The 24614-nt window shown below is 24.5% G+C and overlaps 1 protein-coding gene across 3 annotated transcripts in view; it reads left to right on the top strand.

Annotated features, from left to right (window-relative positions):
* Positions 1-432: 432 nt before the first annotated feature.
* LOC145849865 (uncharacterized) overlaps positions 433-24614 on the top strand; it is a 69078-nt gene continuing 44896 nt past the window's right edge. The window contains exons 1-7 of one of the 3 annotated variants that reach the window (XM_082954953.1): positions 433-443; positions 1058-1221; positions 2259-2430; positions 4106-4222; positions 5204-5333; positions 5532-5636; positions 7212-8305. In XM_082954953.1, the coding sequence (XP_082811079.1) occupies positions 1071-1221; positions 2259-2430; positions 4106-4222; positions 5204-5333; positions 5532-5636; positions 7212-7775 (1239 nt within the window). In that variant the 5' untranslated portion in view covers positions 433-443; positions 1058-1070 and the 3' untranslated portion in view covers positions 7776-8305. Of the gene's footprint in view, positions 444-1057; positions 1222-2258; positions 2431-4105; positions 4223-5203; positions 5334-5531; positions 5637-7211; positions 8306-24614 lie in introns of those variants that run through there. The other 2 variants (XM_082954955.1, XM_082954954.1) reach the window with 2 other exon arrangements.

The raw sequence follows: 24614 nt of genomic DNA, 5'->3' as shown, positions 1-24614 counted from the left end.
TATCTATCAGACACAAAAATACTGTAGTTTTTTTTAAATCGAAATGAATAATTGTTTAGCTATTGTCTATGGATTTTGTTTTAAATCATTTTAAATGTTATTGAACGGTTTGAGTATTTGGTTTAAATCTAAACACTATGATTTATGTTACAAAACCATCATTTTACTGAAAAAGTATAAATATTTATATTTTATAGACAATATATAAAACTTTTATCAAAACAGTTAAAAAATTATTTTGTGCTTTGGAATACTTAACCGTCATGCTATCTTAAAACTATAAAATATAGAAACTTTCTTCCAAACTTTAAAGATCCGAACTGTTGAAATTAGCTCCAGGGCTACTTTACTAAGAGAAGAGACATGTTTAAGAAAAAAGGTTGAAAAAAGTTCGACGAACGTCAAATAAATATTATGTTGTGTTTGCATGAGGTGTTAAAAGTGTGAGTAGTTTTATTTAAAAAAATATTCAAAATTTATTACATATTTTCAATTGAAGCAGATTTATTTGGTTTGAAAAATAATATGTCTAGTTGAAATCTTTTTTGTTTTTAGAAACTCTACATTTTATTAGTACCGATATAAAAGCTTTTTGTTGTTACTAAAACATTAAAGGTATATATGTACACATGTAAAACATTCTTTAGCTTCTCTTTTAGCTTCAAATGTTTTAACGATCATTAAACTTAAAGCATAAAAATATTATAGGTAAACAGTAAAATTTGTACTATTAAAAAAAAAACATATGTTTTTAAACTTTTTTGTTAAAAACAATTATTTTTAAGAAGTTTCTTTTATCAACTTTTACCAAAAACTCTTGGATTCTTTTTTCTCTTAGCAATTTGTCATTAGTTTTAAGCATTCTTTATAAAATTCTTGGAATTACTTTAATCTAAATTATCGTGACTTTAAAACCACAGTTTTTCCTTTTTACTAATGAAAATTGAAATGTTTAGTATTTTTTATTTAATATAAAATTTTGTTTATAAAGTAAGAGAAAAGTTTTTTGAAATAGTTAGAACTTACTAGTTTAAAAATTTTATATTAATTTTTTCAGATAGAATCAACAAATGATAAATGCATTTTTAAGAAGAAACAATGGTATAACGATGTTTGAGAAGATTTTTAGTTTCACTGTCTTAATTATGATCATGCAAATCACTTCAGGTAAAGAGAAGCTTTTTTGTCAAAAACGTGAAAATAGGAATCATACGTTTTTAGGTTTGATGTTATAAATAGTTTAGATGTCTTAAAATATCTAGTTTATCTTTAACTAATGTTATCCTATATTAATTGTAGAACCAATTTAAAATATAAGATAGAAAGTTTTAACAAAATTCATTATTAAATTTTTATTAATAGCAAATAGCTTTAAAAAGTGTTAAATCATTAAATTTGTTGTTTTAAAATAAAATTAAAGTTAATGTTAAATGGGTATTATATTAAAACAAGAAAAAAGACTATTTTTAAATTACAATCTTGATCTTAAAAATAATTAAATAAAATGATAAATTACTTATACTTTAAAATATGCATTTAAACTAAAACTAATATGCTTTAAATACTTTTAGATATTACTTAGGCTAAGTAAAGTTTCGACATTCAAAAATTCATGTAAGTTACACCACAAGCTTGTTTTAGTACGTTAAAATTATATTAATTTATCTTATATAAAAACTAAGAGTAAAAATTCTTACGTGTTAGTAAAAAACAATTTAAATTAAACTTGAAGAAAGTTTTAAGATTGATAGATACTTATTATTTAAAGTTGTTCAAATGTTATCAGTGCTTTAAATCAGGGATTTTCAAACTTTGTTCCGCGGATCAAATGCGGCTTGCAAAAGAAAATCTTTGATTTCCGTATTAAATATAAAAACTAAATTTAGTAATAAGCTTAACTTGTACTTTTTTAAATTTAATTAAACTAAAGCATTTATTTGTTATACTAAAACAACGTTCATTTAAACACTTAATATTTACCAACAATTAATATCAACTCTGAATCAATGAAAAATCATACGATAAAGTGAGTATATGATGTCAAGTATTTAGACAAAGCTCAACGAAAAACTAATGCTGTTCGTTCTCTATAATTGTAACTTTTCATTGATTTATAGCTATAGATAGTTTCATATGCTAACAAAATCGTTGTTTTATATTTTATTTTATTTTGCAAGGAGTAAAATAGTCTATGCAATAAACACCCTTAATAATTAAAGTAACAAAAAGCTGTTTGAAAAAATTAAAATTAATTTCAGATAACGGTGTAAACAATGGAAGATTAACAACAAAACAATGGATACCGGATATGTGTTGTGGCAATCGACCTTATAATTCACAAATTAGAATGTGTTGTTTTGGAAAAAAGATATCAAGAAATACTATGAGATGTTGTCCTGATGGAACAATACTGCCTATAGATACTATTTGGTGATCAATTTTTTTCTAAGTTTTAATAAAAGTTATTGGTTTAAACATTTTCTTACTGTACACCCTTATACTTTATATACGAGTTTCAATAAATATAAACACTATGACTATATCTTTTTATATGGATCTTAAAAAGTAAGACATGATAAAAGTAAAAGTAATTACCGAGTTTTCTACTTAAGTTTTATTTTTGATTATCAACTTTTTTTTGAAATAAATCATTAAAACTTACTTAGTTTGGTTTTTAAATTATATTTAATATCTAGTTATAGAAATCAACGATAAGTCTTGAGTAAATTAGTTTTTTAATAAAGAAAATTTAAGTAAAAAATATTGTTTTTTATTTGCGTTAAAGACTAAAATAGTTTCCATACCCAAAACTAACTAAAAACTTTAACTTTGTTTTTGTTAGTAAATTATACATTTTAGACTTATTCAAAGTAAATTTATAACTTATTTTAGTTCTATTTGTTGTACTTGACTTTAAAAAAAGTTTTTTGTTTACATGAAACAAAACACTAGATAAAAATAGTAGTTTTAATTAAATTTTTTGTTTTAACATACGTTTAAGGTATAAAAACCATTAATATAAGTGTCACACATATCGTTTGGTTTCAAAATATATCTTATTTTTCAATTTAATCTAATTGAAAACTTTTTATTATATATTTTTCGTAAGGGCAGCCTACAAAACGTTTGAAGTCGCTAAAATTAACTTTTTTATACAAAAATATTGATTTTACTGATTTATTTCAACTGTAGACTTTGTTCTCACAGCTTGGTTTATATAACAACTTGTGAAATTTTAAACTTTAAAATTTAATGAAAATTGTGTAAATTGATGCGACAATTTTTACTATGATAGTAGTTTGTTTAATTTATTATGTATCACTGCACGTTTAGTCTGAACAACAAATTTGTCTTAAATTTCGATAATCAATGGTTGAGGTTGATATTTAAACCTTAAAATTGAAATTTAGTTACAAACAAACTTTAAAACATTTTACTTGACACTTATGGAGAACAAAGATAAATTTCTAATTTTTTAATGTTAGTATTATGTTACATTTATTCAATTTACGTAAAGTAAAGCAGTTAAACTGCTTATACTTTGTACCTTGTTTATATAAAATTGATTGATGCCAAGCTTATTTTCCGCTTGACAAGATAAAAGTAAAATATAGTTGACATAATTCTCGTGCTGTTTATATTTATGACAGTAAAATGTAAAACATACTTTACTTAAGCAAACATTCTTATTTTAATAAATAAAAATTAGAGAGTAAAATTCGGTAGTTTTAAACAAATATTTACCTTAACATTATCTTAAGTTTTTATCCTTTAAATTAAAGATAATTGAAGTTTGTTTAAATGCACTTTTTTTTTGTCGAAATAAATATAAATTTCCAAAAGCAAGTAATTTACAATACTTAGGTTTAAGTTTTAGAGAGTTTTAAAACTATTAATGTTTTTGTAATTTTAAGTATGTTTCTCTCTTTAAGAGTAAGCTTCTTAACTTGCGTTTAATAGCTTAAAATATATACAGTTGTTAAAGCATTTGCTTTCCTGAAAAACGATTTTTACACAAATTATTTTCTAAATTACTGTACATTCCTTTGTTCATACTTGTACTTATTTACACTATAAAACTAGAGTTTACTATTAAAATTTACAGTCGCTGTCATCCACAGTCAATTTGGGTGAGAAAGCAATTAGATGAAATGGCAAATATTGAAAAGCGACAGATAAATTTAGTGAAGGAAATCAAAGCTTTGATAACAAAAACCAAAGCGTTAGTTGAACTTTGTTAATCTCTTAGTTTATAACCTTTAAAAAATTTACAAAGCTCTTTTTCTCACATGTTACACTACTTTCGCGTTTTAGTGGTAAGAAATTTTTATGTAGACCACACTGCCTTGTTGACTGCAATGATATGAAGTATAAGTCATATGAGTAAAATTTTAAATTTTAGTTAATCATTTTAAATTAAATTCTTAGTTTTAAAGTCAATTTAGTTTCGTTAATGAGCACAAATATACTTTCAAATAATTTCGATTTAGTAAACTGATTAATATATTTCTATGCACAAGCTTTAGTTTATTTTTTATGATAGTTTTTGAACTTTTAGTTGTCTGTTGTGAATGGTTTTTTTCATATTGAACTATACAGTTTTAAAATTCTACAACTAATTCTAAGGAAAGTAAAGTTAAAGCATAAAACTATCTTAATTAGTTTACTCAATCGAATCTATTTACAAATATCTTTGTGCTCATTAACGAACCTAAGATGACTTGTAAAATAAAAGTACAATTTTAAATGATTGACTTAAATTTTTAATCTTTTATAGAGTTTTCCTACTTTAATTTTGTAAAAAAATTACAGTTTTATTATGTTTCTGAATGAGGTAACATTCCATCTTATAGTCTTACTTAAACATTTATCGATACTTTTAGAGCTTGTACTAGTTGTAATTTAAAAGAATACAAAATCGTGTTCTATTCTGACTGTGTGTAACTTACAAGTGCTTCTAACTAGTACATGTACGCTTTACACTTGTAATATAATTAATTCTTAATACTTCCCACACTTCATTCAGTTATACTTTTGTATGTCATAAATGTATGTGGACGGTTAATTGTAATTATTATACGTCAAGAGTTTTATAAAAAAACAAAATTCTAAATTTGGAGATAAAACTAAATAAGCAATGACTAAATTTTAGACTGAGGCTTAATTTTTTTTAATCAGTTATAAATAATACTAAATCTTTTAGGCACATAATAAATTTACAAGAAGAAATTAAAACATTGGATTCCCAAGCACAACAACTTTACGAAATTTTTGTTAGAAAAATAAATATTGACATTAATGATTCAACAGAAGCTCAAAATGTTATAAAAATGGTTAGCATTTTACCTTGATTTAAAAAAAAAAAATTAAAATGTTTTTTATTATCATTATCAAAAGCTATGGTTTTTAAAACAGTTTTAAGAAGATTCGAAGGTTGTTATCGGTAAAGAATTTTCTTATACAATTTATATTAAATTAGAATAATGAGAATTGGACTATTTTTCATATAAATCTATTAATAACATAAACAGATTAATTTCAAGTACGGCAACGAAAATAAAATGGAAAACGAAGGTAATCAATCAGAAAAATCACAAATACCTCAAATATCACAGCTGAAAGTTGTTTTCAGAAAGGTTAGCAATGACTATGTACAAAATATGTGAGATTACAATATTTTTTATTCTTTTTGAAACAATGTTTATGTCACTTTATATCAGAAGACTAAAAAAGCGAATTGTTCACATCAATGATTGTCGTATTCAATAACTTATATTTTTTCAACTAAAATTTTGCACAACATAATTCAGATAAATTTCAAAGAGAAAAAATTTATTTTAAAAGATAATAAAATAGATTATATTATTAATTTATTTAAAGCTTTTGATATTATAATGCTTAATAAAACTTCTTTTATTTTTCTCTAGCACTGACTTTTGAGTAACATGCAACATAATACGAACATAAATTCATAAAAAATAAAAAATAAAAGTATATTTACTTTCGCATATTAAATTTAATTAAAACTCTTCTCGTAATGCTATCGTTTATGTTGATTTTTATTAAAAACTAATAAAAACTTCTAACTTAATACAATTATTTTCTTATAGTTACCAATATATTTTTCTTAATTAATGGAAAAATATACTGCTAATAAATCGTTATTTTTATTGTTTCAACCAAAATAATAATTAATGTAATTTTAAAACGCTTTGACGTCTACATTTCCTTTAGAATTTAGATTAAAATGCTTTGTGGTATAGAACTAACTATAAAAAACTTAAACTTTATTTGAACCATTGACGCATATTTTAAATTTTGAAGTAATTGATAGTTTGTTTATATATGTATGTTAACTAAAAGCTACTATTTTTTTTTGCAAAAGTTTTAATAGACCTAACACGCTAAACCTAAAAACGGAAGTAGATTTAGTTAACTTTAACCAATTTCTTTTATTCTAAATTATATAAAATGTTGCTTTTTCTACCATTGAATGTTTCTAATAGTTCTAAAACATAAAGTTATATATAAGTTAGTCTATAGTTTTAATTTCCTGTTGTTTTGTTTTAATTCTATTATATGAATGTGTAAAATGAGATTAAATTAAAAGTATCAATCTAAATATAGTAAGCATTAAAATAATTAAGTTTTCAATGTGCAAATTTTCCGGTTAAAAAAAAAGTAATTTACGTTTGGCATACAAGTTTCTAAAAATTTACTACAAAAATATGTTGTTCAGAAACTATTGTTAAAAACAAAAACTTAGTTTGGACTTTATTATCACATACGTTGAATGTAAAATCTAAAATAAACCTGTTTCTTATTTAATTTTGTTTTTTATTCTTAAAGGTATATACTTTATTAGAAATTAATTTTTCTATAAATGTTGCTAAAAAAAACTATTAAAAGTAAAGAGTTTTAAAATAAACTGCAGAGATGTCTAAGTTTTCATATTTAGACTTTACAAACGTGACTTTAAAAATAAATTTTCAGAGAAAATGTTTTATCAGTTTGTAAGCGTGGTATATGTAAATTAAAGATTAAAACAAAAAAATATTTTTTGTTTTACAATGAATAAAGTCTGTTGTGTGGTTTAGAAACATTGTTTACGGTAATTCAATGTGTTAAAAAAATAACAGATTTTAAACTATAAAATATCTAAATTTTAAATTAAAAGGCTTAAAATAATTTTTAAGATATCTTTGAAACAGGCTAAAAGAAGCGTTTTATTAAGCAACGAAATTTACAAAGTTGAAAGCCTCGTTTTTAAACGTCAATCAATGTTGATGAAAATTTCAGAAAAACACGAAAAACTGACAAAACTCACGTCGCTTTTTGAACTGGAAAACAAACTTTATATGATAACTGAAAACGATCATCAGCTGATTATTCACTTCAGAAACACTTTTGACGAGATCATGACAGATGTTTTGAAGATTGAAAGCTCATTGGCTGTGGAATATCCTGAAGCGAAAGTTAATACTGGCTTAAATATAAAGGATTATACTCAAAGCCTTGAATTTAAGCATCTGAAACTGAAACAGCAGTTTTTCAAAGACAACAAAGGTGGTTTTTTAAAAAACAAAAGTAAAAAGCAAGATTGGAAAAGTTTCAATATTAAAGATAATTTGTGCAGTTTTACAAAATGGACTGAATATTTGAAAAGTTTTGAAACAAACCTAGTTTTGTCTAAAAATGAAACAGTGTCTTATAAAAACAAACTTAAGACAATAAAAAATGAAAACTATCAGAAAAATATTAAAAACAACAAATAAACTTAAAAAAAAACACTTTTTAGAAAATAAAGTTTACTTAATAGTACTTTTCAAATACAAAAAAAAATGTTTGTAATATACATTTAAAGAGTATAGTATAATTAAGTTAGAAATTGTTTATTTCAAGTTTAAAACTATGCGGATATTCTAATTAAAATTTTCATTCTGTAAGTTATAAAAATGTTATAAGTTAAAAATGAATCGTAATTAAAAGTATTCCAGCCTATACGTACTATAATTTCTAAAATTTTCTAATTGATGTTTTCATTTCAAACGTAATGTATTTTTCGTTTTCAGCGGAAATTTTCTTAAAGTTTGTAGCTATCTAAATAAAGTATTCCAACGGTTTCCATTATGTTAACTTTGTCGTATCCTTAACGTATAACGCTATATATAAACATTCTTTTGATATTACTTTTTATTTTGTACGATTTATTTTATTTGACTTTTGATAATTACAATAATCACATAAATAAATTTAGTTATTGTAAGAAAAGAACTTTAAATGTTAGTGCAAAAGTTATATATATTTAAACAGGTCATTATTTTAAAACTAATATAAGACATACCTATTAAAATTTCTCTTAACGTACACTACAACTAAAAATAAAAAACCAGTTAATTCTTTTTTTTACACTTTTTAAATAAATTATTTTTAGTGTTTTATTTAACTTTTGATCAAATTTATTTATTTATAAATTTTTTAAAAGTAAAAATTACTGTTTTAAAAGAAATTGATTAGAATTTAATTGCAAAATATTACCTTTTAAACTTGTCTTGTGTCTTTACTTTAAAAAAAAATTGTTTTCAATCAAATGCTTAATAATTTTATTTAATTTACTTTTCCTCTTGAAAATTTTCAAGTTGTAGCTTAATCATTTTATATAACCTTTTTTACGTATTAAAAAATTGTGAAAAGTATATAAAACTATATATGATTTTTAATTAACTGAAATACGTTCAAACGACTTAGTTCTAAACCTAACAGTTTTATTTTTGTTTACAAATTTATTGTTATATGCAAGTTAATATATGATTTTATTTTGTATATACTTGTTTAAAACAATTTTATGTTGCTTTATAAAACTATAAAACAGTGTAAATGATTTATTATAAATTTAACAAAATCTTAATTACAAGGGAATCATTTAAGATAAGGTAAATTTTCTAAAAATTTTCTCAGGTTATAATTAGAAGTAAAGTTAACTCTTTTTTACTATATATAACTCTACAGTTAAGGTTTGAAAAATTTAACTAGTAAAAATAGTTTCTATAATATTCATATATTATGTTATTTTGACAGCTATTTAATCACACAATAAATGTGTTTTTTATTTTATCATTTACAGCTTATTGAGATATTTTAACTCATTTTCAAACAAATAATTTTAAGTTACTTTGAGTGTAAACTTTTAATTTTTAGTTTATGATTAATATAAAAGTTGCAAAGCAATTTAGCTTGGTTTAATCTATATTCAATAAGTAGTAAAATTAACTCACAAAGTATTTTTTTGATGATAGTTTTTATAAACTAGGTTTACGTTTAAGAAATAATCGTTTTAAAAAATTTTATCTTTAATTTTTTTGAATTGTTTTGTCGTTAATGTTAGGTTTCCAAAATATAATAATATTTTTTACTTATTGTTACAGCACTCAATAACAGTCAGTTAAGTAGTATGGTGAAACTTGTGATTTTTTACCACATAATTTTCAATAATTTTAAAATATGTGACAAAAATAAACTGTAATTAGATTGAGTTGGTAGAAATAAACTTGCTACTACATAACTAAGTTTAGCGTTTAAGTTTATGTTATAAAAATTTTGTTTTTTTTCGCTAAATTATGGTTTAGCTTTTCAATATTTGACACCTCATCTTATTTTTCTATTTATTTAAAATAATTGTAAGAGTATTTTTAACCAGATTCTATTAATGTACTATTTTAGATTTGGTAGAAAATATAATGGTCAAGTATATTTATTACACATACTACATATTTTTTCTTTTGCTTTTATTTCAATTTTAAAACCTTTTTAAATAAATTTTATGTACACTAGTTAAACATTTTTGATTCGAATAAGGACAACCAAATCGAATTTAACTAATTTTTTAACAAATATGTGCTTAAAAGCCTAAATTAAATATTTGAATACTAGTTACCTATGCTTGATTTCTAGATTTAAGACTTGTTTCAAGCATAAAAGCGCAGAAAATTAGATATACTATCTTTAACTGAGTTTTTATTATTATAAAAAAAAATTTAAATATTAATTAAATTCTTTTGGACCTTTAGCATTAAACTTTAATTTAGATACTTCGAATATGTTAAGTTATTTAAAATTAGGTTATAAAGCTATGTTATTCTTTGGTTATACAAGTCTTAATTTTTTAAAATATCGACTTTTAAATATTCAAACGTTAAATAATAATGTTTTATTTGTGTAGCAATTTATTTTTTTTTGGAAATTCTTAAATTTAATTGTAGTAGAGTAGAAAATGTTTATTTGTTATGAAAAAATATATGAAAATAGATCTTTTAAAAGAACTTCTAAATAATTCAGTATACTAATGTTTAAGAAGAACCTATATGTGTAAGCAATAACTGAAAAAAAAAAATTTTCTTGTTTTAAACTGCTGTTTTAAGCTGTTTTGAGTATTGCTCAATGTTCAAGCAATTGAAAACATTTTTTTTCTTTGCATTTTAGTCTTTTATATACATAAAGTTTGTCTTAAGTATGGTTGCTGAAAAGTCGAAGCATTAAAATTTTTTAATGAAAACGACTTATTACATAGTTAAGTGGAAAATTGCATTATGAAAACTAAAACTAAAACATTGTTCTCCGTTTTTTATTTGAGTGAATAAAAATAAAACTAGTTTTAACTGATATTTTATATAAAACTAAGAATAAGACTAGAAATCAATACTTTAGTATTTGTACACTTTATTATACAAATTAGTCGAAGTAATAGATTATAAATTATAATACCGATTGAGTAACTTAAATTATTGAAATCAAATATTTATGTACAGGTTGAATTATAAAAAAATCTGTTTGTTACTAAGACTTTGTTACGGTCAAGATTTTGAATGCATTTAAACGTTAATCGATTGCAGAACATTTGGTTAATAATTCAATTTGTGGAAACAGTTTTAACTAAAGTAGATTTAAAATTATTAAAGCTTGTAGTAAAGTAAACTTTACTTGATTAAATTAGAAGCCATTTGTATTTTGTTAAGGAAACCTGTTCTGGTGTTAGCAAACGGATTTTGACAACACTATTTCTTTTTTTCGTAATACTTTATAAGGGTTGTTTTATCATTGTTTATCTTTAGTTTTACATTTGATTAATTATAACGTAAGTAAACTTATATAATTTAAACTGTTACTAATTGCTTTTATCTTTTAAAATTTTCTTGATTACTTTATGATTACTTGATTACTTGGTTACTGTGTAAGTTTGTAAAGTCTTATTACTTGTTAGCTTTGTACTCTACTGATGAGAATTGCAGAAAAATATTAAGTTTTATTGAAATTGTGTGTCTTGTATATCTTATTGTCTATTTAACTTAAATTATTTTGAATAACAGCTTACTCGATTTGAAATAAACAATTTTAAGTAAAGTAAAGCAGTTAACAATTACGTTATTTTGGAATAAACAGTTGGTATACTTAAGTTTTTGTTTTAAGGTATACTTTAAATTGTCAACTTAAAAAAAATAGTATGACTTACGTACCATATCTTCTGAACCAATCTACTGAAATGTACTACTTTTTGTAATTAGATAAAGTTACGGTGAGTTGTAATACAACTATACAAAAAGGATGGCAAATCGACAATGTAAAGCGATAAAACTACTACTGATATTTTGTTGAAAACTTAATTTTGAAACTTAAATAGTTAAAATCATAGTTGCCTTAAAAATTCTTTAGAAGTTTATTTTGAAACTGTTTGCAAATTCTTAGAGTAAGTGATGTTTTATTTTACGACAGCTATAAAGGTTGTGTAGTAGAACTTAAAGACATTTTTATCCACAAAAACTTTCGAGCAGCTTAACATGTGAAAAAATTTACAAAATAATAAATTATCAGAATAAGCAATATAACGTTGGACAAAGTCTTAGTTTGTATTATTAATGTTTTGATTTCTTTCTCTAAATTGATCTGTCGCTTTTCAATATTTGACACTTCATGTAATTGCTTCCTCAACCAAAATGACAATGGCTTAAAGATTAATTTAAAAGACTCAAAATAATCAAAAATAAACGGCATAAATGAAAACAACGGCTTAATTAAAATTTATGTTTATAATTTTTTAATTTGAATTAACTTGAAAAAGAAATTGTTTTTAAACGACCTGTAATAGTTGAGATTTTTGTGCATGTTTAAAAGCCTATATTCTAATAAAGTTTGAAAATATTATTTTGCATAAACTATTAAAAAGTCTAAGCTTCTAGAAAATTTAGACTTAACTATGCTAATATATTTTATAGTTTAAAATGTTCTAATAAAATAGAAAAAAAACAGAATATCGTTAATAACAATTAAAAATATTTTTTTATTTTTATATCTTCGTTATTTTTTATTAAAACAAGTATTTTTGTCAAAGACAAAACTTAATGTTACATCAAAATTTTGTCAAAGTAATTTTGTATTACATTATAACATATTTAAAAGAAATTTAAAGTTTTAAACTATAGTTTTAAAACTATAGTATAATACCAGAGTAGAAAGTTTAAGAAACGTAACTTTGAGGCTTTAATTAAACACACATACTTTAAAAGTTAAAAACTTTATCGACGCAGAATTTCACACAGTCTATTTTTAGTTAATTTCAAATTTTACAAGCTTTTTTATAAACAAAATTGTGAGAAAAAGTGACTGCAATTTAAATGAGATCTTTAAAATTTGACATTTGTAAACAAATTAAAGACCAATTTTACATAAAATAAACTATAAAGAAACAGATAAAAAAACAAACAAAATTAACTCCGAACTTTTTATAAAGTATTTAAACTTAAAAAATAAAATCATTTTGGTTAAACATAAAGTTATATACTTATTTAGTTATGATTTTTATAATAAATAACTCTGCTAGTTTTGATAGTTTTATGATCTTAGTTTATATTAAGTCAAAAAAGAACTAGTTTTATAAAAATAAAATTAAACTCAACTGTTTATATACTTTACTGTTTTTTTTTTAATTCTGAACTAATATGTTTGTGTTTTAGCTGTATTGGATAATTTTTGTATTTGAAAACTAAGTTTATATTAAATATATACTAATTCTTAATAAATACTTTGTAAGTATAATTGTACAAAAACACTGTATTAAGTTATTTTACATTTATTGACCTAAAAGTATTCTAAATATAGTTTTGAAAAAAATCAACTACAATTATTTGAAAACCTACTACAAAAAGAAATTGTTTAACTTAAGCATTACACTAAAGCTAGTTTTTAGTAACTTTAAAGCTCATAAAACACAAATTAATATTTAAACGTTAATAAATTATTACCAAATAGTATTTATAGGCAGTATTGTTCCATCAGGACAACATCTCATAATATTTCTTGATATTGTTTTTCCAAAACAACACATTCTTATTTGTGAATTATAAGGTCGATTGCCACAACACATATCTGGTATCCATTGTTTTGTTGTTAAACTTCCATTATTTACACCGTTATCTGGAATTTCTTTTGACTAATTTATTTTGTGATTTTGTATTTATTGAGTGTGTTTAAATTTTGTAAATGTTGAAAAAAAAACTTTAAAAACAGTTGTAGAACAATATTTTATTTTTACATGGCATATAACTTCTTTAAATATTTATCAAAAGTACTTATCATTTTTTAAATTATATACAACATTTTGTTATATTTGTTAACGTTTTTCAGATTTAAGTTAAAACCGATTAATCAGCTATTAAAATTTCTCGGTGAAGAACTACTTTAAAAAATTTCACACTTGTGAAGTGCAAGAATTAATAATTGCATATTAAAGATTGTTTTGACAATATAAATTATTTGTTAAGTTAAGATGTTTTTGAATCTTTAATCTATAAAAAGAAACAACTATTAAATTATATTCAATTAAAGCTCAATCTAATACTAATTATAAGAAACGTGTGATTATTAAGTTCTTACTCAGTGTTCCTATTGAAATTCAAAATTGTTTTGAGCCGTATGAAATCGATAACCAATAATTTCAAATTTTATGTTTAAATTTTTAGATTATAGTTTAATAACTAGAATTTATTTATGAAAAAGTAGCACTTGAAAGATTTCAAAAACAGTTTGGAAATCACTATAAGTAAAGAAAAGCAAATTTGTCAATAGCGTTAAAATATAACACGTACATTAGGAGGTTTAATTGTACCAGTTGACAACTTGTCTGCAATTAATTTATGTCTTAATTAACTTGTGTCATACTTAAAACTTCGTTCAAGTTGGTATGTTTGTACCATTATAAACTTAGAATTTTGTGATACACAGACTGAAAGTTTAAAAGAGTTAAAAATATTTTTTTTAAAGAGTGGTGTTTAAAAATAAACATTTAAAAAAAAAAACTATTTGTTATAATTTAGTTATAATGTTAAAACAAAACAGTTTCATGTTCAAAAAAAACTATATGAATATTAGGTGTACTAAAATTTAACCTTTTACACCAACATGTTTCTTTTTACAAATTTTAGCCTATAAACGATGTTTTTTAGGATCTTTGAACTATCAGTTTTCGAGCTGTTTGTTAAAAAAAGTGTTAAGAACCAAGCTTATCATTAATTGATATTTCTTTTCACTGTTTGATTAAAAAAAAGTACTAATAAAGAATTTAAAGCTAAATTTTTAGGTTATGAAAACTAAAGTCGGACAATAATATTATATGTTTTAGTTTTAAGAAAACAAATAAAGAGATCTAAACTACTAGAGGAGAAATAATAAATTTATTCTCTAAAGAATTTATTTTGCAAACTAAGTTTCGGTCAAAGACCTCGTTAGCGCTTAAATAAAAATTCTAAAAAGAAATGTAACAGTCATGGAAATAATAAATAAAAATAAATAAATAATTTCAAAACAGAACAAACTAAATGTTAACATCAAGATTGAGTATATGGTAAAGTTAAATTTTAGTTAAGTTTCAAAATCAACACAACAACATATAACGCAGGACAACAATAAAAAAAAAACTAAGTTTTGTATTAAGACTGATCAAAATCAAACACGGTTTAATTTTATTTTTACAATAAAATAACGGTTAAAACAAAGCAATTATTCATTAAGAATGAAAATTACCACAAAATGCGGAATATTTGTTTACAAAAAAGATAAAATTTTAGATTATCACCTTTAAAACCCCCTATTTTTATCTTAATCTTTTTACAACATTATTTTTCAGCATAAACACCAGTTTCGTTATTTTTACCTGACAGACTTTATTTATTTTATACTAAATAAAAAAGTTAACAAACTTAAACTTAAAAAATTTTTTTTATTTAAATCATTACAGACTTTAAAGCTTTTTTGCTTTAATGAAAACATACTCAAAAGTTGTAATAAGATCACAACAATTGTCGATTAACTTTTAAACATTTTAACTGTCGATAGTGTATACAATTATAATGGTAAGCATATTAACGAGTAATACAGTTTTGTTCAAGTAAATAAAGTATGAACTGCAAAAAATAACTTCAAACGTTATGCTGTAATTACAACCTGTAAAGTTCAGTACAATAGACTTATATTTTTGTGTTTTTTGATGACAAGCTATATGAAAAACAGGCAAAAATAGCAAAAAAGTTTTAAAGTCATTACAAGCTTATACTTTTATTGAGACTGTTATGCACTTAGTTATTTAAACATTACAACAAATTAACAGTTTGTTTAAATAAATTATTTTTTTATATAATAAAAATTATATTTAAAATCGTTTTGAACTGTTTCATCAACTATTTTTACCTTAATTTAAATTATTACATCTAAACAATATATCAAATTTCTTTTAACTACTTTTTTTAGTTTATTATTCATAAAAGCTTAGTCTTTTTGCTGCAAAAAATTTATTAAACTATTTTGAAGTACTTTGTACAAATAATTAGAAATTATTTCATAAAAATAAAACAATTATATACTTTTTGTACGTAAAATTCAAAATATAACTTTTCTACGTTTAACACAAAGTTATGTCAACTTTATAATATTATTCAGCTCAGTAATTGAAGATTGTACTAGTTTAAGTTTTGTTGCCATTGGTTAATTTGTGTAGCAATCTAAATTTACAAACAAAGTGAGAAAATCAAAACAATTTAACTAAGTAACTACTAAAACTTATTAGTTTTCGTTTACTGCATTTGTAATGTTTAGAAATATCGTAATTAAAAGTCACTGTTTACCATTTATAATTAAGTACTTTACTAACTATGTGTGTAATTCTAATAAGCTAAATTTATTAATAATTGTATTTGTTTTTATTATGATTGTATAAGAATAGAAGCTGCTACTTTCTATTAAAACTTTTTATGGTAAAAACTATGTTGAACTTAACAATATTTGTTTGTTGTATAAACTCAGCCTAAAGCTTTGAATTTTTTTTTTAAACAATTTAATACTACTGTATACTTTAGCTACTTTACACCAAACTAAACTATGCTTTGTTTACATTGAAACTAAACTTTTGCTAACACTTTACTCCGATATTAATATGATATAAACAGCTTTCAGTTTAGATTTTACCATAAAGTTTAATCTCATTAAAAAATGTTACGCCTTGGTTGTTCAATGTTAACTTTTGTTGAGTTTATAACATTTTTTTTCTTATTGTTTAAAAATAAATAAGAACATTCAACCAGTGTTAATTAACATTGAGGTTGAAGAAAAGGTTCACGAACTTTGATATGTGATAATAATTTGATATTAATTAATAACCTACACATAGAACAACTGTTTGAAAATAATATTTTGGTAATAAGTTTGATAAATAAATATCAGAGAGTGTTGCTGTCATTTTTGCGATAGTTTTAACTTATCTTTTAATTTTTTGCTGCTTTATTAACTATTTAAAAAGTTAAATACTTTTTTACCGTGTTGAAGCAATTTTTTTTGAATTATGAATAATGTTTTATTTGAAGAAAATTAGTTAAAACCAAAAACAAGTCTTCACTTTATTAGATATACATAATCTTTAAATTTTCATGTTCATAACAAACTTTAAACAAACTGTTATGTTAAAGCAGTGCTAATAGAGTCCAGCCCATGTATATACAAAACTAAATAAAAATATTAGTTTGTACTTTTTTTTTAGAGGTTTTCAAACAATAACAATATATCTTTAGTACTGTCAATACCTATCATTTAATCAATATGAATTTAATGTGATCAGTATGTAATGTATACTTTTATAGTACACAAAGTATAATAAGTTATAATAAAACTAACTCTTTCTGAAAAAATCTAACTGATTAAATTTGAAAAACAGTTAACAAGTAAAGCGTACAAAACATTATTGTTTTAAAGTGGAGTGTAAGGTTAAAGGAGACCACAATGTAAATTTTTAATTACTAAAGTTAATAGCTTATCAGAGTAAATTTTAAATGTTATCACTAATTAAAAGCTTAATTTACAATAATAAATGTTTAAACCAAAAACATTCTTAGTAATACTTTGGTCAATTTTAATTTGTCTCTCAACTTAGTTTAAAATATCATGAAGCGTTAGATTTAAACTTCAAAGTTAAATTATGATGTCAAAATAAAACTCGTTATTAGACAATTAATTAGAAGATAATTACATTTTTAGGATAAACAAAAACAAATTAGTTGCTGATTTAAAAATATGCAGTTTGTACAACTGCGACACATGGGTTAAATTTAATGTATCATTTTTTTATAAAAACACATTTATTTTTATGTCCTTCAAAACAGTTTTATTCTTAATTTTTAACGTTACTTTACTACTACTTATAAGGCTTACTTAAAGTAATTTTTTATCTAAATTAAACCGTCATTGGTACTTCAAAAGAAAAAATAAAGAAACAATATAAAAAAGTTTTTTACTTAACTTAAGTTAAATTTTTATTTCGAATATCTAAAACTTAAAACAATTTATATGATAAGATTTACCATTTTATATAAATGTTTTTAGTTAGACTGTTACGACATTGTGTAGTTTGTTTTTATTTCAAGCCTGTGAACTTGATCAAAACTGAGAGCCTAAACATGGACTTACGTGTGCCGTGAGACAAACTTGAGTTTCCATAAAGCTTTGATTATATAATTTCGATTATCAGACCATACGCTTTCATTAGATTAAGACCCAAGTTTTGTTCTAATTGATAATCGTCAATTAGTTGCAACCGGGTCTCAGTCTACCGTAAACTTATTGCCTGATGATCTGAGGTATCATAAACATTTAAACTAACTTAAGCTTACCTCACTTTAAATAAAAGTCCGGGCTAAGGCTCTTTTGACATTCGCCGATCTTTTATTTTATCTGATTTAATCCGAGCGTACCAGCTGTGATGCTTAATAGAAAATGTATCTAATCTTATGCACGGCAAAAGGACAAAGCTGACGTCACTGATCATATTAGCAAACGTTAGCTCCATGGTTAAACATGACAAACCTTTTTGTAGAATAATGGCCCCAATTTTTTGGTTAAAACTGACTGATGAGTTTTGATTAGAACAAAACTTAAGTCCGAAAGGTTGTAATGATCGAAAGGGTGTAATAAAACATTTATGTTGTTATTTTACTCGGATAAATAGTTTTAAATCGAATTTCTACTGATTGATTAAATGTTTATAATAAACAGTAAAGTCGTTATAAGTGTAAAAATTTTTGATAACTAAGTATGATTGGTTTTATAAACAGTAAACAAACCTAGGTATGCATTAAATTGACATTTTTCTAATAAACATATATTCAAAGTTAAAAGAACCATTGTGTATATAAAAAATAATTACTCCACAAAAACTACAGTCTTTTTAGTGAAATTTTGAAAATATTAATCATATGTATTTGTACTAAAATTATTTTGTTCATTTTTTAAAATCAGCACAACTTTTAGTAGCCAATTAGTCGAAAAACTAGTATTTTAAAATTAGTACTAATACAGTTTAAAATGTTTGTCAATTTTCATTTTTATGTTAGCAAGTAAACATAAAATAGTAGAATGTGTTTAAATGAAAAAAATAATATATTATAACCAAACAAACAAAGGTCACAATAACACGATCTTTACACCATTTTAAGAAAGATACCGGTGCCAAAATATAATGAACTACTGACACAAAATTTATAATTAAAAAATAAAAACAAACACCATATAAAACACCCTATTATACAAGTATACTTGCATTTCTGAAATTATGTAAGTAACTAATTTCTGTTAATCTGTGTCTTAATTTAATGTGTTTATCAGTATAATTTGCTTGCGAGTAAACTTGCTTTAAAAAGTTTGCAAAAGATGACAAGTTTGTTGTAAATAATATTAAAAAATACCTGTTTTTATTCAGCGTAGTAAGTTATGTATTCATAACTAAATGTTTTATATGTTTGTAGGTTTTACTAAGGATAATCGTGTTGATATACCAAATAATATAAATCATTACTTAATAAATAAATTTTTTAAGATGTCTACTAATTGTAATGACAAAAAAAAATTCACACTAAGTAAACCACAATAACGTTTGTAAAAAAGCTTTACGACAAAAAATTGTGGTTTTAATCGTGCTGAAGTTATGTAATCTCAATTTTAATTGCAAGTGCTTTAAAATTTTGTGGTTATTTTAATTTGTTGTAAATGATTGTATTGTTTTTCTTTAAAAAATTTCTCAGTCGATAGTTTTTCATAGTTCTTAAAACAAATCATTAGGTTTTATTTTAAATGTAATATTTTAATATCCTCATTTCCTAACATAATATCTAAAAACTATATATATATTTTATTCTTTGTTAGTAACTAAAAAAAACTTTTTAAATACAAACAACACCGAATAAAAATTTTTCAGCAAACATATTTTGTTGAAAAATATTTCTAAATTCTAAAATGTTTTTTCTTTAATTAGCTGTCAACTTATAAAGAAAATTGTTTACATAAGCTACAACTTTTAAAACGTTGTTGTGATTGTAGAAATTTTTCTAACAACTTGATTTTCATTATAAAAAACTTAATTTTTTTAAACTAAATATAAAAATCAAATATAAACTGAGTCTTCAAATATAATGGCAGCCATAATTTAAAATGTTTTTAATATACACATCAAAAACTACGGCTGCCATTAAGAATAACTAGGCAAATGTACTTAAACACTGTTTATGTATATTTGCACAGTTATTTTAAATTGTCAACTTTTCACTACTGTTTTTGTTTGTTTTCCATAAAAACAATTAAAATACTTAGCTTATAAATTACTTAAGTAATTTTGTTTAATACAATGCCATCACCTTTTGGAAAAAATAGTCAGTTTTTTGAAATAATTTTTTTGGTTTTCCAGTGCACTAATTTCTTTAGCATTGGTAATTTTATTCGATTTTTGTAAAAATTATTAATATGAGTTTGTAAGAACTCTTTACTTTTTCACCTTTATAATATAAAACTTATTGTTTACGTCAGAAGAAATATACCATAATTGAGCACTTATTTGCCAAAGTAGCTTCCTTATCTTAAATTTTGAATGTATTTTGTAAACAGTTCAATTACAAAAAATATTTATTTAAGTTGTGTATGACTTGCTTGATTTTTATTAGTAATGTTTATTTTATATTCTTAATTTATTTTCTACTTAGTTTAGAAAAAATATGTAGAAAAATAAAACACAGTTAAACATTGTACATTTTGATTCAAACATTTTAAGTTTTAATTAGTTATTTCAAAGTTTTTCACCTTCAAAAGTGTTTTTAAATTGTTTGATAAAGAAGAAAACATAAATGCTTTCAATCTTAAAATTTTAATTCAAGAAAATCTATAACTTTAGAAAAAATCATTAGCAAGAATATTTAATTTGTTAAACCAAGCAGTTTAGGCCTTGCACTTAATAGGCTATTATAGTTGTTAAAACTACAACATTCAAGTTTCTTAAAAAATATTTTGTTGATTTCTGAAAGCCAATTTAAGTTAAATCACAACTGTTTTAAATGTTAGGTTAAAAATAATCAACAGTGCAGTTTAGTAAAATAAATTAAAACTTTGATAACACAAATTGATACAATAACCGAACTTGATCAAACTTTTACTGTAGTGACATAATTTATTGCATTTTTAAATTTTCTCACATAATTATGTGCTTTTAAAATTATTGTGGTATAAATATTTAAACGTATAACACACAACTTGTTAAATGTCAACACATTCCATAACAATTAAAAAAAAAAATTCAATTTTTTAAGAATTTATAAGTTATAGTATTAAATTAAGTAGTAGATATAAACCAATAGTTAGCTATCATTATGATAAAACATTTAAAAGAATATCTATGAACCAAAAGAAGAGAAAAAATAAATTATATTTTTTTTACAGCAAAATCTTTAAGCATATACTTTAAATTATTAAAATTAATTACATTTTTACTTTGAAGATGACTTAATTAGTGTTTTAAATTTTTAAGTCTGATAATGTAATTGAAAATGTTCAGTGAAAGTCATCTAAACTGGACATTCAAGTGTAAAACTATTTCTTATCTTCTGAAACATTTATCTACCTAACAGTTAGTTGACTTGTACAAAACTGTACCAGTCGTTAAAAAGCTTACATAAAAACAAGAAGGTTCGGGTGTCAGAATGACACAGCGACAAAATGACACGGTGCGTCACTTTGGCACGGTGCGTCACTTCGACACGGAGGGTCACTTTGGCACGGCGACAAAATGACACGGTGCGTCACTTTGGCACAGCGACAAAATGACACGGTGCGTCACTCTGGCACGGTGCGTCACTTTGGCACAGCGACAAAATGACACGGTGCGTCACCTTGGCACGGTGTGTCACTTTGGCACGGCGACTAAATGACATGGTGCGTCACTTTGGCACAGCGACAAAATGACATGGTGCGTCACTTTGGCACAGAGGGTCACTTTGGCACAGCGACAAAGCGACACGGTGCGTTACTTTGGCACGGAGGGTCACTTTGGCACAGCGACAAAATGACTTGGTGCGTCACTTAGGCACGGTGCGTCATTTTGGCACAGCGACAAAATGACACGGTGCGTCACTTTGGCACAGAGGGTCACTTTGGCACAGCGACAAAATAACATGGTGCGTCACTTTGGCACAGCGACAAAATGACACGGTACGTCACTTTGACACAGCGACTAAATGACACGGTGCGTCACGATAGCATGGATTAACAAACTTATATGCAAAACTAAACTTCTTCAGTAATATAACTTTTAATTGTAAAATTTTGATAGTAATTAGTTAAACAAAAGATTTATTATACGTTTTTCAAACTATAGTAGCTTGATACATTTGAAACTATATATGTTACATTGCTTTAAAATTTAAGTCATAGTATAAAAACATAAATTTCTTAAGTTTGTTTTTTACGTTTCACGACTTTTCATATTTATGTAATGAATAAAATTTAGTATTTTTTGTTGTTAAGTTTAATTAATTTATTATCAGGAATTGTTTAAAAAAATAACTAAGATTTAAATTAATACAGAGTTATTTCGTAGTAAGAATAAGTCATGCGTGTTTTAACTGTAGTTTATAAAAATACAGAGTTAAGCTGCTTTTGTAGTAACTAGCCATTTATATTAAATATGTATATATATTTATATTTAACAAAAATTAATAAGTTAGGATGTTTATTTAAAACTCTGTATTGAAAATATGTTATAAACTTGTCTGAAAGCAAATAATTAAAATAAACGGACCTGGAGCCTAAATTTATGAAAAAGTTAAAAATAGTATTATGAACAGTTGAAAGAAAATTAAGAGTCTGATGCAACCATTCATGCGCATTTATATATTTATCACTTAAAAAAAATCACTAGAAGAGGTTATACATACAACATTGCTGCTGCAGCCTTCTAATTAAAGCTGCAGCCATTCTATCAAAGTTAATACTTTAAGTCTTTTTTATTTTTACAAAACGTTTTAGTCTAAAATACAAAAAATTAAACTTAGAGTATGACAGATATTATAGTATTTTATTGCATATAAGGATTTAATTGCATTTGTATTTAATACAAAATCAGTAAATAAATTTTATAATGATACAGTAAAAGCAGATTTTAATTTTCGTGTAAAACATTTCTTCTACTTTATATTCTTGAGCTTTATTACAAAGTTTTAAAAAACTCGGTTTTGTCTTAACTCTGTTATGAAAATAATATTTAATTTTCTATTTTTAATCTTGCAACCTATGAAGTCGCCAAAATAGCGCAAGTATAAATTTTTGTAAGCATAAAAACGTAAAATAAGAAATGCATTAGAATTTAGAATTACAACAGCAGAAAAGTTGCTTTCGATAACGTCCGAGTTTTAGTTTATAAAACAAATTTTCCTCTGTATTTACATCTACTAGTTTATTGTTTTGATCTACTGAATGATTGATCTAAAATGAAGATTGTATTTTTTAAATCAGAATGTTGCTGAAGTTTAAATTATATGAGTTTTTATCTTTTTAGTCGTAAAATGGCAAGTCATTTTCTAATTTTTATTACTCGTTTTAAGTTCTAGTACTAAACTGTGTTTAAAATTTTCCATTCGAAAGTAATCAAAAATAAATTTTCGTTAATTTTTGCAGTCGTATTTTGTTAAAAAAATTGCTGCTTTTGCATCTTTGTGAACGTTGTTTGGTATAAACAACTAGTTGTTGTTTATTAAGCACAGATTTTAAGCACACCTAACACTTGCTATTGCTTAAAAACGAGCATGTTTTTTATAAGTACGACGATGAGAATAGAAGGTATAAACATTACAAGTTTCACTTTATTTTATGAAGTCACGATCAAAAATTCCTGCGGTCTTTGTTTTTAAAGTTAATTAATGTGATTGTTGCTGATTCTACAAAACCGGTTAGAAGACAGGAAACCGAAAAGTTTCCTAGAAAAATAAGATCGTTGTCCATACCAATAAAAATTGAAGTTTCACAACAAATCGTTCCCTCCCTTATTAACCACCGTGTCATTTTGTCGCTGTGCTAAAGTGACCTTCCGTGTCATTTTGTCGCTGCGCCAAAGTGACGCACCGTGTCATTTTGTCGCTGTGCCAAAGTGACGCACCATGTCATTTTGTCGCTGTGCCAAAGTGACCCTCCGTGCCAAAGTGACGCACCGTGTCGTTTTGTCGCTGTGCCAAAGTGACCCTCCGTGCCAAAGTGACGCACCGTGTCGTTTTGTCGCTGTGCCAAAGTGACCCTCCGTGCCAAAGTGACGCACCATGTCGTTTTGTCGCTGTGCCAAAGTGACCCTCTGTGCCAAAGTGACGCACCGTGTCATTTTGTCGCCGTGCCAAAGTGACCCTCTGTGCCAAAGTGACGCACCGTGTCATTTTGTCGTGTGCCAAAGTGACCCTCTGTGCCAAAGTGACGCACCGTGCCAAGGTGACGCACCGTGTCATTTTGTCGCTGTGCCAAAGTGACGCACCGTGTCATCTTGTCGCCGTGCCAAAGTGACCCTCTGTGCCTAAGTGACGCACCGTGTCATTTTGTCGCCGTGCCAAAGTGACCCTCCGTGCCAAACTGACGCACTGTGCCAAGGTGACGCACCGTGTCATTTTGTCGCTGTGCCAAAGTGACGCACCGTGTCTATTTGACGACCGTGTCATTTTGTCGCTGTGTCATTCTGACCCGCTCCCAACAAGAAGACGGTAATAATTGTTTACACTAACAACTAAAAT

The sequence above is a fragment of the Thalia democratica genome, chromosome 2, assembly GCF_965202585.1.
Source record: "Thalia democratica chromosome 2, ktThaDemo2.hap1.1, whole genome shotgun sequence".
Classification (NCBI taxonomy): domain Eukaryota; kingdom Metazoa; phylum Chordata; class Thaliacea; order Salpida; family Salpidae; genus Thalia; species Thalia democratica.
This window is presented reverse-complemented; position numbering and strand designations above follow the sequence as displayed.